The following is a 15,743-nucleotide window of genomic DNA, read 5'->3' on the forward strand; positions in this document are numbered from 1 at the left end:
AAGACTAGAAGACAGCAGAGACAGTACTAAGAGAGGATGGTCAAGAATTCCTGCACCATACTGCGTCATCTGGGCCACATCATCTGCCAAAGACATGGTGAAGCTTAAAACTGTGAGGGTATGCATGCTTATTGTTCTCCCTTACCAAGGGGAGGGCATCAACTGCGAGAGCTACTGCAGTCACAACCACAACCCAGCCAAGGGAGACAGACTTCTCGGGGGCATTCCCAGCACAAGGCCGGCATATTTGCCCTGTAGATGCTGCTTCCAAAATGTAGTCCCAAGACAAGGATTTTTACCAGTTTTTGTTTCACTTTTCTCATTATACCCACACAAGACAGACCTTTTGATGCTTAGACAAGTGCATCCATGTCTGTAAGACCAGGTTCAGAATTCAAGGTGTTCAGCTGTTACAAGACAAATTCAGGCACAGTCACAGCCCAAGGATGCAGCATGACTCAGAGTAATGAATTCGGTTAGCTGATAAGCACATCAGGATGCAGTACTGTGAGATGGCAATGTGGGATCCTGACACAGATTTAATGGTTAAATACGGTAGACAGTTTGGTCAACAGCTAAAAAAAAAAAATCGGTATTATCATTAGCTGAACATGCGTAGCATTTATTCACAACTAGTGACTGGATCCAAGAAACATGGACAGCAGCAATAACATCCCTCTTGCCTTCATAAAAGTGTATGCGTCTGAAAGCAAATCTTACTAATGCCAGCTTTGGTTTGTGCCACTAGCAGTCACTGGTCCAACTGCCCGGTTTACGTGCCAAGTTCTGATTTTGCTACTTAGGGGTCACTAGGAATTGATTTTTAACTCTAGTTTCTTCTTGGTTGACAACTATTGAGTTAAGCTCACCCTACAATACTTCGTAATGCCTTACACCAGAAATTCCTTTGCCTTGACTGATCAAAGATCAGCTGCAATTCTTTGAGAGTGAGTCTATAGTTTTATTTATTTATTTAAAATAAATCACTAAAATGTAGCCTAGGCTCTCTTTTATCAATTTTATTTTTAGTTTCTGGAAGGAGAAGTTTCTGTCTATCAGGCACATAATACACGGTTTGAAAAGTAACTTGATTACACAATTGCCCAATCATTTGGAACGGCTTTGAGTACCATAATTACTCACTCAAAAATGTGCGGGGCTCTCGCTCCCTCCCCATTCAGATCAAAAAGGGGATGGGTAGGAAGGAACGCACCATATCAGAAACCATGAATACGTAAATGCATCCAGCTGAAATAAGAGACTGGGAACAAGACAAACCAAACTTGTCCCCTGTGTAACTCCCTGACTTTGCTTGAGCAACACCAAGGAGGAATTGGAGTCTACACTCTTAATTAATCGTTGTTAATTATTACACTGCACAACCAATTAATACAATGCAATTGTATTAATACAATACTGCCCAGGCATGCCAGCTGTTACAGAAGACGGAGCAAGCTCTAACAATGCATGTACTTTGTTCAAATTTGTTATTAAAAAGGTATCAAACATACTTAAAAATAAGTCAGTACATACACACATACTTTGCATTTGCCCATAGCCTGTATTCTCAGCGTCTTAAAATGCCCCACACACATTAATGCTCACAACTCCTTCCATGAGACAGGCTGTAAATTATTAAGTCCTATTTTGCAGATGGAGACATGAAAACAAATACTGAGCAACTGGCCAAGGTTATACATGAAGCAAATGAGCCAAGTAGTTCTGACAAGTTCTAACTCCTGCTTTACTCATGAACCATATTCCTTTTAGACTCCTGTATTCCCAAATGCAAAATACAGCCCGTCTTTCACTCCCACCTAAAATTCACAAGGACAAAACAGACTCCCCAGTGGCTTGTACTAAGAATGTTTGGTGCAACTGTATGTATCCGCTTCTAAATAAATCACTTTGGATTAAAGACGTACAGAAAACAAAATCAAGCTGTGAAGGAGGAAGAAGAGAGGAATACCAGGGAGACCTAGACAGATCTACTGTTGTGGTGTCGTGGGTTTCCATCTCCACACAAGCACAAAACAGATCTTTAGAATAAGCCAAAATGCCTTTGAGAGACGCATGTTGTATGACACTCACCTAATCTCCTCTGGGAACTGTGCATTTGTAACCAGGAAACTAGAGATGCGGTGACCGTGCAGCAATTTTAAAAATCTGTTGATTTCAGGGTACATTATTGGCTCTCCCACCAGAGAGAGGGCACAGTGCTTTGCTACCATTGCTTCTTCAAAGCGATCTGCTTTTACACCTGGCACTCCTGGGGGAGGAAAGAAGAGAACAAATAAGCAAGTGAGAAAGAAAGAACCTTAACACAAAATTCTGCACTGAAAGATCAAGTACGGGCTAAATGTACTGACCATTACAAGGAAGAAGGCTGGTTAATTCTAAAACCAGAAAGGCAACACAACACCTTCCAGTAACAGGCTACCAACTTGTAAGCAGTCCTTCTGCACCTTCTTTGGTATCAAAGACAAAACAAGTAGCTGTTTCCTACCTCTAATTTCACCTACTAAAATCTCATCAAAATAAAGGAAATTTATTTGTCATTAGGAAACAATGGGCCAGGTGCACAGCCAATGTCAATCAACACAGCTCTGCTCAAGTTAACAGAGTGAATGTAGCACTTTTAGTCCTTAATTATGCAAGCCAGATTCATGCTAGTTATGTGGGGGTGAAGAACTTTCTATTCTACCCAGTAACATCCTCCTTCCCCCCTTGTGAACTGATTTAATCTGTTCTGCGGATGTCATTTTACATTCACTGGACGTGCCTTGATACACCTGAATAATATCCTAAGTAATAAGGGGGGAAAAAAATAAAATGAGAGAGAGCAAGCATGAGCACTAGTTTTGAAACCTGGTCCTCAACTCACCTTGTGCTGCTTAGACACAGCAGCTTAAATGGTACAGAAAATTACCTGCTCTGCCACAATGCCAAGATAAAAAGGTGTTCTGAGGATACAGCCCCAGCCTTAAATAGAGAAGGAGGTTTGTAAACAGAGCCAGGGAGTTTAATGCATATTAAGCAAGCAAGAGTTGCATACAGGCAGGTGACAGCTCTAATCTGAGTTCTCTAGGGACACTATAGGACTAAAAATGGGGATATTAACCAACTAGAAAGGAGGATCCCAGCTATTCAATGGTAGCATTAGCAATTGGGGATGTGTTGCAGTCATTTGACCAGCATGAATTATATGCTATATAGAGGTTAACCAGGGTTCCCCTGCACCAATACTATAATACAAGGCAGTATTAAGAACCTTGTGTAAACACATAAGCATCAAGGTAAGTGACCTCTCGCTCGTGTCCCCTCCACTCAAACCACCAGGATTTCCCATTCCAGCCGAGATCTCGCCTTCCTAATCCAGGACTGTCACATCTACGATACCTGGTCTTCTATTTTTGAGTTACGTTTCTATTGTGCGTCTGCCCTTGTGAAGGACACAGGGATTTACTAGTCAGTACCAAGAAAAAATATCCATCAAATAAACTATCCTACACCTGTCTACTTTACTACCCAATCAATGAGATCTCTCTCCATCAGTTACACCAATGGAGAATTATATGGCATTAATTAATGTTGTTGGGCTTCAAAACTGTACAAAGCAGGACAACAGCACAGAGATGGAGATGGAGATGGAGAGGGTTTCATTTTTAAGCACGCACACATAAAAAACAAACCCTGCGTACAAATGGACTGACTGCAAAGGGAAAACCCAAATTACTCTGCATCCTTTTATTGAATAGCTCCTTTTCCATGAGTACATGGGATCAATAATGAATTAGATTAATAAGACAAGTTTGCCATTTCCTCTGGGATGTGGAGGCAAGTATGTGCACGCACACAAAGGATAGAATTCAAAACCAAATGTAAGGCTATGCACAGTGTGAACTTACAGTACACCACCTATTCGACAATAACTGCCTGTCTGCACAATGAGAGGTAAACGTCTTTGCATTTATTGTGTGGCAGGAATCTACGCACAGGCAGTTACTCAGAGGAACTGACTTGCTATTGTAACTTCAGGTCCAAATTTTAAGTGGCCAGGGGGCTGCATGCCCAGCTGTGTGTCCTCAGGGCCACACACAGATGGCCAGAAAATGGTATTTAGAGGTTTGCTTTTGGGAATTGGCTTATAGGCAATATATATATGCATTAGAACAACAGTCCAGGGTGGCAGCAAGGGTTAATTGATTTCTAAAGACCTGGCCACACAGTCACATCATTCTCACAGAGTGTCTAACACAACAAGGCTAACGGATATACGCATAGCCTGGGAAATAGTGGGCATATACCACACTGTTCCATAACATAACATGGTGACACCAGCTCACAAGGCCCAAGGGAACAGGGGCCTGAGGTTCTGGTTTTGAGGGAACAGACCAAAAGGAGAAGGCCTGGAAAACCCAAATTAGGATGCATGTATGCAATGGGTTTGTGACAAAAAGGAATATGCTGATAGAACAGAACATGGACAGTATGAGGACCACAGAGAGACCAATCTGCAATAGCCATGGATGAAGAGTCATCAGGAGGGGAAAAGAATACAGAAACAGATTTTAGAGCAACAAAGAGTTCCCCATCCCTGAAAAGGGTCCCCAAGATGGAAACCCAAGGCCACATGGACAGAAGGGTCCCCAAGAGGGAAACCCAAGGCACCATGGACAGAAGGCATACCACCAGCCCCCGTCTCATCCACCAAACTGGGGAGGGGGAGGGGAAGGGGAAGCAAAAGGGGGAGGGAGGGGCGCCTTAGCCTCTAACCTCCAGGCTGCTGCCATATGACATTCAAGAGAACCTCAGAGTGAAGCTCATGCCCTGGCCAGACGTATCTCGACTCTGATGACAGCTCTAGGATTGGTAGCTATAGAACTGCTTGTCTATAGCAGTCTTTTCTGTTATCACTGTACACAAGAAATTTGCCTATTATCGAATGGAAAGGCTGTGGTTAGTGTAAGGGTTTAGGTCCACCCACAACAAGGCCTCTGAGTCATAAATCCAGTGGTAATACACACCACACGGCCTACAACTCCAAACTCCTTCCCCCCAGCCCCACACACACTGCAGCACCATGCACCCCACCCAGCTACGCCTCACACGCAGGCACCCTGCACCCTACCCTATGTTCCCCAGCCATGTGCTCCCCTGCAGCATCACACCTCAGGCACCCCAGGTGCAGGCTCCCCCAGCACTGTAAGCTGCAACGTGCTGCACCACCCTGTCCTGCCCCCTGGAGAGGGAGCCAGAAGAGGGAGCTGGAGCCCCCAGCTGCTTCTTCAGCTGGGGGCTCTGTGGGGAGCCTGGGTGCTACAATTTAACCCCTTGCTGGCATCATGCAGCCCGCAGGCCACCAGTTGGACTGCCCTGACTTAAGATATTATGAGAGATCAGACCCCAAAATGCAAATTAATTCAAACAATAAATTGCAATGTAATCTGAATAACATCATGTAATTTGAAAGCCCCATTGATTCTCAGGTTACAGCACACTAGAAAGGCTCTTCTTCCACTGTAGCTTTAATATTCTAGGTCCACTCTATTTTGTGGGGGCGTCTATCCTCAAACACCTGTGCCCAGTAGGGTAACTTGACTGAAGTCACGAGTTATTCTGTGGCACTCCACAGCAAGCCAGAGAGATGTAAAATCTACAGAATCGAGTTGTCATCTGTCTTCTCTGCAAACTGCTCCTCCCTAAACCACAAAGCAATCTAGCTTCTCACACTGCTTAAACCTTGCTCTCTTTTAATCTATCATAATTAAATCCAACGTACTATTTGTGGACATGCTGATGGACTTCTTGTGGCACTACACAGCTGTGTGCTCTGCCCTGAGGCACTTATCATCCGGACAGAGAACTACTCAGGCTCAGCGCCACATAAGGGAGCTGGATCTTCCAAGGTGCCATGCACCTTTCAGCTTCCAATGGCTACACGTTCTTCTAATTCAGTTCCTTCTTTGCTCATGCTCTCCTCTTCTCTAGGCACTTTAAGGAACAGCTATATAAAATTCACAGTGCAACTTAAGCCAGTCACTGGGCTTTGTTTCCCTTTTCCTATTCTTCCTCTCTCTTCAAAACGCCTTTTTGCTTCAATACCTTCAAGGCGGGAAGCCTGTTACAATCCATCACCCTAAAATTTGACGTCACATTTGTTTTTTCTCAGTATAATTCTAATCCGTGACACTTTCCAAGCTCTTATCAGAGCTCAAGGTCAAATATAATTGAGCTGCCGATGTACGTGCAAGTTTAATGGAATCTTTCACAATTGGCTTCATAGAAAATAAAGCTCCAGAAAATAGAATTAATATTTCTTTTTTTTCCTGCGCAAGCATTTCTTGATGAGATCCATGGTACTTCTACCTCAAATTCCCAAAAACTGCCATCCACATCTGGGGCAGAGTGGGAGCTAGAAAGGGAGGAACAAAAGGAGGGGAAAAAATGAGATGGAAAAGGGAACTGTTATACTTCAAATACTGAAATTCCATTTAAAGATTCCCCTGCACTCTGGTTTCAGCAAGCAGGGTGGGACAGTATAGAAAGTGGAACATCTTCAGCTTTTTTCGCTCTGAGCAATGCACCTTTTTCCCCTAAGACAGCACTATACTACAACTCAATCCCATCTCATTACTGCATATTCAGAATACTTATCCCCAAAAACACCATAATACTGTCTCAGTAACTCCATATATTAAAGCCCTCAGAGTCAAAATAACATGCAAGGGGAATCTAGTGAAAACCCTTATCAGTCAGTTATTTTAAGTCGAGTTTGATTCAAGAAGGGAAAATCCTTTTTGGACTTCTGATTTTATTTTTTTTAAACTCAATAATATGAAAAACAACTCTGAAAAATCTACATACAGTAGGATTATACCCTAAGTGCTAAACATGATCACTCTTACCCTAGGCTAAAACAAGTCTCTGTTCCAGACAGCTGCTGTGACCTTTGAGCCAAAATTTGCCATGCAGCCTACTTTTCACTCGGACAAAATTTTCAAGCCAAGGTTTCTTCCACATAGGACACCTGCTGAGCTGCATTTCACCAGCAGCAGTGAAATCCAGAGGATTTCCAGACTGAGCTGGAGGGTGGCTACCGCTGTGGCCTCTGTTCCGGCTCTCCTCTATGTTGCTCTCCCCATCCACACAGAGCAAATGAAGCAAAGGAGGCTGAGAAGCACATTCTGCAGCTTCTTGAAATGGCACTATCTCCATCTTGATGGCCAGTTAACAGTGCTAGGGTGAGTAAGAAGCAAGACATACCACCAGGACCAATCACCCTCCCATCTACTTCATCTCAGGAACTTTGCCTGCTCCCTACCCCACTTCAGCACCTCAGCCCTGACTTCTTCATCACTGCCCTGCTCCAGTCTCCTTATAAGCTGCATACCTGGACTCTCCCCGCAAGCACACATTACAGGCAGCAGGAGATAACAGTCAGACCTTGTTGCATGAAATGAGCTCGGTCAGAATTAGACCCCAAAAACACATCTCTCAGAACACAAGAGGATTTAAATCGGCAACATTGTGATAAAGGAGAAATGGAGCCTACTGAATCTAACCAGTTAGTCTTACTATTCTATAACCCCAACTAACATGACAGAATCGCTCCTTTCTGCCAATTAAAATTTCTGCCCATCTTGTTTCTAATCTATCGGGTTTTCTCTGCGTTCAGCCAAGATAAACAAATGGGTTCCCAAAATGACATCCAAGACAAAGACTTGCCTTGCACATTTTATGGATGTTTCATTTTCCTCCTGACACTCACACAACCCCCAGTGCCAATAAGAAAGAACATTGCTGGCTGGCTTCTCTTATGCATTAAAATTGACCTTGGCTAAATAACTAAGTTTCCTGTTTTTGGAGGAGATGGGAGAAAGGGGCTTTGCTAACAAGTAACCCACATAGGAAGAAAAACCAGTAAGGATTCAGAGTACACGGCCAGTGGCCTGGTTTCCAGAGGTGCTGAGAGCTACCAATTTACACTGACAACAGCTGGAGTTATATGGGCAAAATCCTTCAAGATGCAAAAACTGAGTCCCTAAACTAGTTGGTTGGAGAATTCAGGCACGAGCTTGCAAATGCCAATCCACTGAGGCTACATAGCACTCACTCTGCTCCGGTTAAATGGGGATTACTTTCCGTTCTTTCCTGTCCTTCGCATTTTGTGTTCTAAAAGGCCACTCAGCCTGGCTCAAGCATCATGGGAACTGCTGACAACCAAGTAAGGACTACACCACATTGCTGCTTGGTGTTTGAGAGGGAGTCCCATTCAGCTCCCAGACAACAGCAGCCAGTAACTCAGTGGCTCGTGGTGTAATCAAGACAGACCCAGGATAGTAAAGAGTAAATAATGTTCCAGAAAAATTTCCCAGTGATGTGTGTACAACTCCCTCATTTCTTTTCTAGTGCTCTGCAGGCTACAGAGATTTTGATTCATATTGCATTGATGTCCGCTTGGATACTCCTAAGAGTTCCATTAAGAAGAAGGCTAGCCCACACTTACCTCTGAATTGCTTGATCAAGCTCTGATGATTTTCAATAGCTTCCTGCAAGATCATTTCAGGTTGGTCCAATTTCCATCGCCATTCTGTACCCACAGGATTTGTATGGTGCCTGAAGGAAGAGATACTGGATTGATTTGTTGCAAATTGGTAACATATCAAAGAGACAAGGATATCTTTGGAAGATATATTTTATTGGAGACCAACTGCAGTGCTGGGATAGAGCTAGACAAGCTTTCAGAGGCAAGAGATTCTTCTTCAGGTCTGAGGAGAAAAGCAAGCACACGTCCATAGTAAAAGGGAATTCATAGAGCTGTGAAACATGAGGGGGAGAAAAATTCCCACGGATAGCAGACAAACGGTTACTAGAGAAAAAGAAAGGGATTACTGGGAGATCAATGCCTATCCAAAATGCGGATGGTCTTTATCACCTTTCTGATATGTGAGAAGAATTCAGGAATCACGTAGATTATAATGTGCTACAAAATCAGTATCAAATGTTAAGTCCCTGGTTCCTAGTGTTCAGCTAGCTTATGATTTTTTGTTCCCAAGCTTGCCTTTTAAAACATATCAAAAGCAGTTTCTCTACCACTCAGATAGCTGTAGCATCATTTAAAAGGCAAGATAATATAATGATACCCAGCCACACACCTGCAAAATCCTACCACTAGCGTTAACCTACACTAAATACACCCCTGCACTGGCCCTCAATTTTTCTTGTACCCAGACAGAGACCTGAGCCTTGAGGGTCACTCTGAAGCCTAACTTCATCATGTGGATTAACAGCAGGCGTTTGTTGATCAACCAGGATGACCCCTCTGCTGCCAGCCAGACCTCCCCAACAGAGAATGATCTAGCAGTCACAACAGCAGGATACATTCAAACAGGCAGGAACCAAGTCTTTTAGCTGGACAGTGAGATACAGGTGCTGTCCTCAATGGCTAATGAAAGGATTGGTATTATAACACAACAGCTGTACAGTCTTACCCTTCAAGTGATGTCCCAGAGTCAAATGGATATCAGCCAGCTTAAAATATAAAAAGGAACTGGGTAGCTTACAATATGCCAGAGAGGCATCTGTAATAGGTCCAGTTAATTTGCAAAATGTACTCAGCTGGAGGTTTTGTTTTGCATCTGTGATTTATTAGCTACAGAATTATTGAAACTGGACATTTAAAAGAAAAATGCACTAAAATACACTGCAAAAATAAAAACAACTGATCTCCTACATGCAAGACAACTGGAACAGGCCCACAGTGTTCAGCCTCCCTACCCAACTGACGGCACTTTTACTAATCTCATTTCTCCTAGCTAGTTTAGTCCTCACAGACTCTTTTTCTACAGGCCATCCGCTCTGGTGAGAACTTCTGCATTTCTCTGCAGTTCTCGTTCAGTTTGGAAGAAGTTTTATAAATCCATCTAGAGTTAACAGAGCTAAATACTCTGAACTGCCAAACCAAAAACCTAGAATTACTCCATTTTTGCTTAATTTGCATGTCGCCAACGGCAATGCAGAAAGGGGCTCCAGCCTACAGACCTGATTCTCTTCTTGCTTTCACCTGTGGGAATCAGAGGTAAATCCTAAATCAATAAAGTTAAATTGGGCAAAAAACAAAAAACAAACTCGGACCCTAAAACTTCACCTTTCGAAAATAATAAACGATTTCTATGCTTCTCATTCTCATCTTTCTTTCCTTTTCGGAAGCCCCAGTATTAGAATTTTTCCAGTAATTCTCTTCTTTTCCTCTAGCCCCCCCCAAGCGTGCTCATATTTGGAACTGAAAATCTCAAGACTGCTGGTTCATTCTCAAACTGCTCCTGTATTTTCTTGTTTGAGAGCCAGCACTATCAATTTCAGCCCAGCTTTGAGAATAGTTTATTAAAGCATCAGAGAAGGAACAAAATATTCTGCTAGAAACAATATTCTGCAGGAGTTGGATAGGCAAAGAATACAGAATGAGGCCTACTAGCTAAAAACCTTGCATGGCTCAAGTAATTCAGTTCAGGTAATAAACCAATCCAAACAACTTACTACCCTTGCTGGGTCAGGGTATTGAAAGTACCTTTCCTCCCATGCTTTACCTGTGGCAAGTTTTGAAGATGTTTTTGATGTTTAAGGGTGCCTGCAAGAGTCTGCTCCCAAAGTTTTTAAGCACAGGTTAAAGAAACACTTTTCTAAGATGGCTTAGACAGATGATCCTACATTGAGCAGGGGGCTGGGATTGATGATTTGCTGAGGTCCCTGCCAGTCTCACTTCTCTATGATTCTTAGAAACAGATATTTGAGAAGTGGTTTGACAAGTGTTTTCTGACCAGCTGACCTCAGTCTTCAATACAGATCCTCAGCTGCCCCAAAAGACTTGCCTGTGAAGCGAGACGATACCTTTGCAAATGAACACTTGTCATTTTCAGGCGTTCAGTTACACATAGTAGTTAAAGTAGGGCAGGAAAGCGCAATCCAGAATTAAAGAGCTAGTGTGTGCCCAATGAACTCAACCAGAAAGCTCCCATTACTTTCAGTGGGCTGTAAAGGGCGGTGGCGGGGAGGAAGGGGAGAGAAGCGAACCCTTTAACTTTGCCTTTTGGAAGATTCAAGATTCTTAAGTGGCCCTTCAAACCAAATGTTCCTTCTCCAGGTCATGAACATATTCTCTTACTGACACTTTTCCTTCTTGCAACAAAGATGGGTCTTAACGTGAAGCAGTTCTTTTTTTGGACTTTCTACAATTTGTTTTTTGATGCTGCCAACATGGAATTTTTTTGTGAAAGCTAACTATAGAAAAGGTAATTATTCAAAAAATTCTTACATGTTTAAATTACAAAGCTTATGCCATGCATATTTAATAGGGTGACTTGGCAGAAAAATCAATAGGCTCTTGATGGACTCTGGACAGCCCTTAATTGCAAGCATCGTATAGACCTTGATTTTAACACATAAGGGTTTAATAAAATACACTGGGTCATGTCTACATGCGGCTTATTTGGCATCTGCAGTCCTCTTCAATGTGGAAACCAAGCATATTTCATGACTTTGTAGATCGTGCTTTCCAATCGCTGGCAGAGCCAGTATTTCATTCGTAACCCTTCATTCACTAGCAGACCCTAAGGCCTCCCAGAATACCTGCCTAAGTAACTGCTGAAATCTTGACCAAGCGGGTAATTGTGGGCGACTTCCTTGCCCTTTCAGCAATAATGCATCATGCTAAAAATTACCTGTTGTATTAGACAACTTTCAGATTCAAACCATGCCCATTAAAAGAGGCTGCTCTGCTATTCTGATTACAAGTCATGATTGCTTTAGCACAATGCTATGAGAAACTGATGAAAGACAGAAGCTAAACTCCATTGGGAGTTCTCAGATGACCCTTGGCAAATCAATATGGCCTACAAATGAACCTTATTTGTATTCTTGTCAGTCCTTTGATCTATCTGTATCACTTACCAACGCTACCAATGACCCTGGCAATTAATCACAACTTTCTCAGGAAGGGGTGCAACTGCATATACAACTCCCAGATCATTACAAGTTATTTTAATGAAGTACCTGCTAGTTTACTACCTGGAGCAAATTCCATAAGCACTATTAACTCTGATAATGGAAAAAGGTCAGTGAAATTACAGCAAAACCTTTACAGACCAAGGAGCCTTTTTCCTGTTCTAAAAAAAGAAGCATCTCAATAATAAAGATGATAATGCAAGAGAACTGGAAATGTGAGTCTTTGCCTGTCTAGGAAAAGCTCAGGTTGGGAAAAAAAGCCAGAGGAAAGAAAACATTAAATTTCCATGGACAGCCTGGAGAAGAAAGTTGCTGGGGACAGAGAGTCAAGATGTTTGGAAATAATTGTGGTTCTTCAACTGACTCGCAATACAACTTGCAGTTATCCTTCCTGCCTGCCTAGTATTTGTCAAGTCTTTTCGGAATAAATATTACTAATACAAAGGAATATTTTACTTTTCTGATAAGAAGAGCTCATCTAGGGGGAAAAAAAGAAAAAAAGGAGTGTTGTTAATTATAAAAACCTATTAAGGTTCCTCTAGGAAAGTGCACAGTGATATCAGTGTTTCTACAGAGGCTTTCTCCTGTTAGATACTAGATATAATTATTACTTGTGAGTGGTGGCTTAAGTTTAGAGCTGGGTGAAAGTCTTTTCATAAATGGGCAATTCAACAAAAATGTTTTAGATTATCAAATTGAGTAAATTTGACAAATAGTTCTGCTGAAAAATACAGGAATCATTTCAAAAGTCTTGAAACATCTTAAGAAAATCACAATGAAACATTTCATTTCTGAAATGCTAGAAGTTGGCCATTTTTTAAAAAGAAAAAACTTTGACCTTGTTTCAAAATAGCATCCTTTTTGTTAAAAGTTCAAAGAAATACAGTCTCTTGCAGGATTAAGAAACCCCAAAATGAAAGACTTCAAATAAAACAATTCAGGTTGGCCCACAATAAATGGAATGGTTTCTCATTTCATCCAAAAAAACCTCCCTAAAACCACACACCTATAGGTTTGTTTCTGTCAGACCTTAAGTTTCTCCTCCCTTCACATACAAATTCCAACCCTTCGTTTCAAAAAGTCCATCATTTGTCCAGCCCTAGCTAGGCTACCACAGTGCAACAGAATTGATAATGATCATCTTCTATCAGCAGCAGTATTTTTAAGCCATAAAGATACCTTTCTATTGGGTGAGTGTTGCTTGTGGTATTTTGCAGGCTGAAACGTGGAGGAAGGGAAAGAGATGGGCGCAAGAGTGACAGTTACTTAGAGGCTACTTTTCAACAAAACAATTCTGAAATGTGTACTCCCAAGTATGAGACCAAATCCCCAGAGCTGACGGGAGAAAAGAGCTGCAGGTACCTAGTGCCTCTCAGAGTTCTGCCTGGTGATCACATATGCAATATTGCTTTCCTAAGAAGATACAGATAACAACCAATGTCATCTCTTAGAGCCGTTCCTTAATTACCAGGAATGACAGGATGTAGAAACTTCTTCCAAATCAGTTCATAAGAATACTTCTAGCATTCTGCCAAAAAAGGATGTGTGAAACTAGATGCCAGTTCACCAACCACATACTATATTTAATGGAGAAAAGGGAGCATTTGCGGTTTATTACAGTCAGTGTTGATGCCATAGCACTCCATTACAAAAATCAGAGCGAACATAGAATTCCAGCAACATAAAAGTATGAGACATTAAATAACTCTGTTTCAGGAGATGAAAAGTATGGGTTTCAATGCCAGGAAGCTATTAGAACTGGAAAAAGAATGGGGACATGATTAATACCTAGCTCCTCAAACCCGTTTTTCTTCTATGGATCCCCAAGTGATTTACACACCAGAAATGCATCATTATTCAGACTTTATAAACAGGGAAAACTGAAACAAGGAAGTGAGTGACTTAAGGTCAACCAATAAACTCACTGGTAGTGACCAAACTAGCACCTAGATCTCCTAGGTCATACTCTAGTACAGGGATCAGCAACATTTTTGGGCAGAGTGCCAAAAACACGCACAACCTTGATGTGTAAAATGTTGGCATGCCAGGGACAGATGGCAGGGGCCTCACGAGAAGCCCGATTCTTATTGTGGCAGTGCAGGCCTGGCCCCTTTGACAAGGTTGCAAGTGCCAAGCAAAATGCAGTCATGTGCCACGCTGCGGCATGCTGGCAGAGGGGTTGTCTACCCTGCTCTAGTACCTTCTACCCTGGACCATACATATCAGTGGCCCAGTGTGTCTTCAGTATCCTCATCACTACCTAACGCTACCCCCAGAAGAGCACTTTGGAAAGCCTCATGTAGAAGATTCTACTTACATGCAAAGCGTTACTGTACTGACTCCTCCCTCATCCTATACTTCCTCAGTTTGGCAAGACAGGATCTAACTAGACACTTATACCATGCTTGGAGCACCTCAAATAGATTGCTACATCACTAAGAGAAGCAGCAACAGAGGCCAAGGAGCCTAGAGGACTCTGAAAGGTGTCACACATTCACCCAACCTGCTCCGCATTCAGACACCTCTTTGTTAGTGCATTGTTTCCCGATTTATTGCTGGTATCAGCCCCTACACAGGGATTTTGAAACTCATCTATCTCATTCACAGGAGCATTCCCCCTAGTGTCAAATAAGAGGAAGCACTGCAGCATTGGGCCCTGTTAACAGGTTGAAACGGGTGGGACAAATTCACCAGTTATGCAAGGTAAAATAAGTCACTGAGCAACAGTTTAGTCCCGTGGTTTTCCTAATACCAAAAGGCTGAACACAAGAGCAAACCAATCCAGATAACGTTATTTTCCAGCTCCCCTGTTTTTGTCAACAGAACTATATCTTAGGAGATGACGACGTTTGGCTTATTAAGCAGAGATGGATACTGAGACCAGAAAGGGCTCCTCTTCCTTACTGGCCTCAGTTCTAAATATGTTCAGTGACTATACTCCACTGCTGCCCACTCTGGTGATTTAATCATTGATGTTTCCCTGAAAATCCTCTGCTTCTGGAGTCATTATTAAATGAGGATCTACTGTTTTAGCTTTGTTATACAAAGTTAAGAGTCAAGATATGAAGGGGGGGGGAAGGAGGGCAGGGGGACGGTGGAGGTTGTTGCCATTGTTTATGCTGTTTCTCTAAATCTCAGGACTCCTACGGGCATGAATTTTGAACGCTGGCTTTGGCAATCCACACTGAGATTTTATACACTGTTGTTACCGAGAAATGTGAGGTATCAAAAGCTCAGCTCACTGTATAGTGAAGGCACCGTGGCCTTCAAATATTGTTGTAAACAACATAAAGCTAAAAGAAGAAATATGAGCCAATTTCTTTATGGGCTATTTTACTCTGTCTGCTTGCCTCCTATTCAGATACAAAATAATAAAACATATTAAATGAAATCTTATTCAACTGCTCCATTTCTCCACAATAATTGATTAGGTTTTAGATGCTCAGCCAGAGGATGTAATCAAATCAGCTTTGTCTAGCGATCAGGCCATAATAGAGAGAGTATCGGAAAATTCAGTTCACATTTCTAATTGACCAAGAGATGATGTGGTCACACACTTTTCTGTTTAGACAACAAGTTGAAGAGATGCAACAAATACAATGAGAGTGCATGAAAGAAACTGAATGCTGACATGCTTTTTTTGTCAAATGAATTACTAGTTAGGTGTGCTCATGTATATTATAGCAATTGAGGTATTTCCTCCTCCCATTGCAAGATACTTGCCGTCTTAAATGTGAAAT

The 15,743-nt window shown here is 42.1% G+C and overlaps 1 protein-coding gene across 2 annotated transcripts in view; it reads right to left on the reverse strand.

Annotated features, from left to right (window-relative positions):
* LOC109317050 (S-adenosyl-L-methionine-dependent tRNA 4-demethylwyosine synthase-like) overlaps nucleotides 1-15,743 on the reverse strand; it is a 127,729-nt gene that overhangs the window by 63,494 nt on the left and 48,492 nt on the right. For both annotated transcript variants that reach the window (XM_019545492.1, XM_019545493.1), the window contains exons 11-12: nucleotides 8,510-8,619; nucleotides 2,092-2,269 (exon numbers count right to left, since the gene is read on the reverse strand). In XM_019545492.1, the coding sequence (XP_019401037.1) occupies nucleotides 2,092-2,269; nucleotides 8,510-8,619 (288 nt within the window). The remainder of the gene's footprint in view (nucleotides 1-2,091; nucleotides 2,270-8,509; nucleotides 8,620-15,743) is intronic.

The sequence above is a fragment of the Crocodylus porosus genome, unplaced genomic scaffold, assembly GCF_001723895.1.
Source record: "Crocodylus porosus isolate Cpor-Errol unplaced genomic scaffold, CroPor_comp1, whole genome shotgun sequence".
Taxonomy (NCBI): Eukaryota; Metazoa; Chordata; order Crocodylia; family Crocodylidae; genus Crocodylus; species Crocodylus porosus.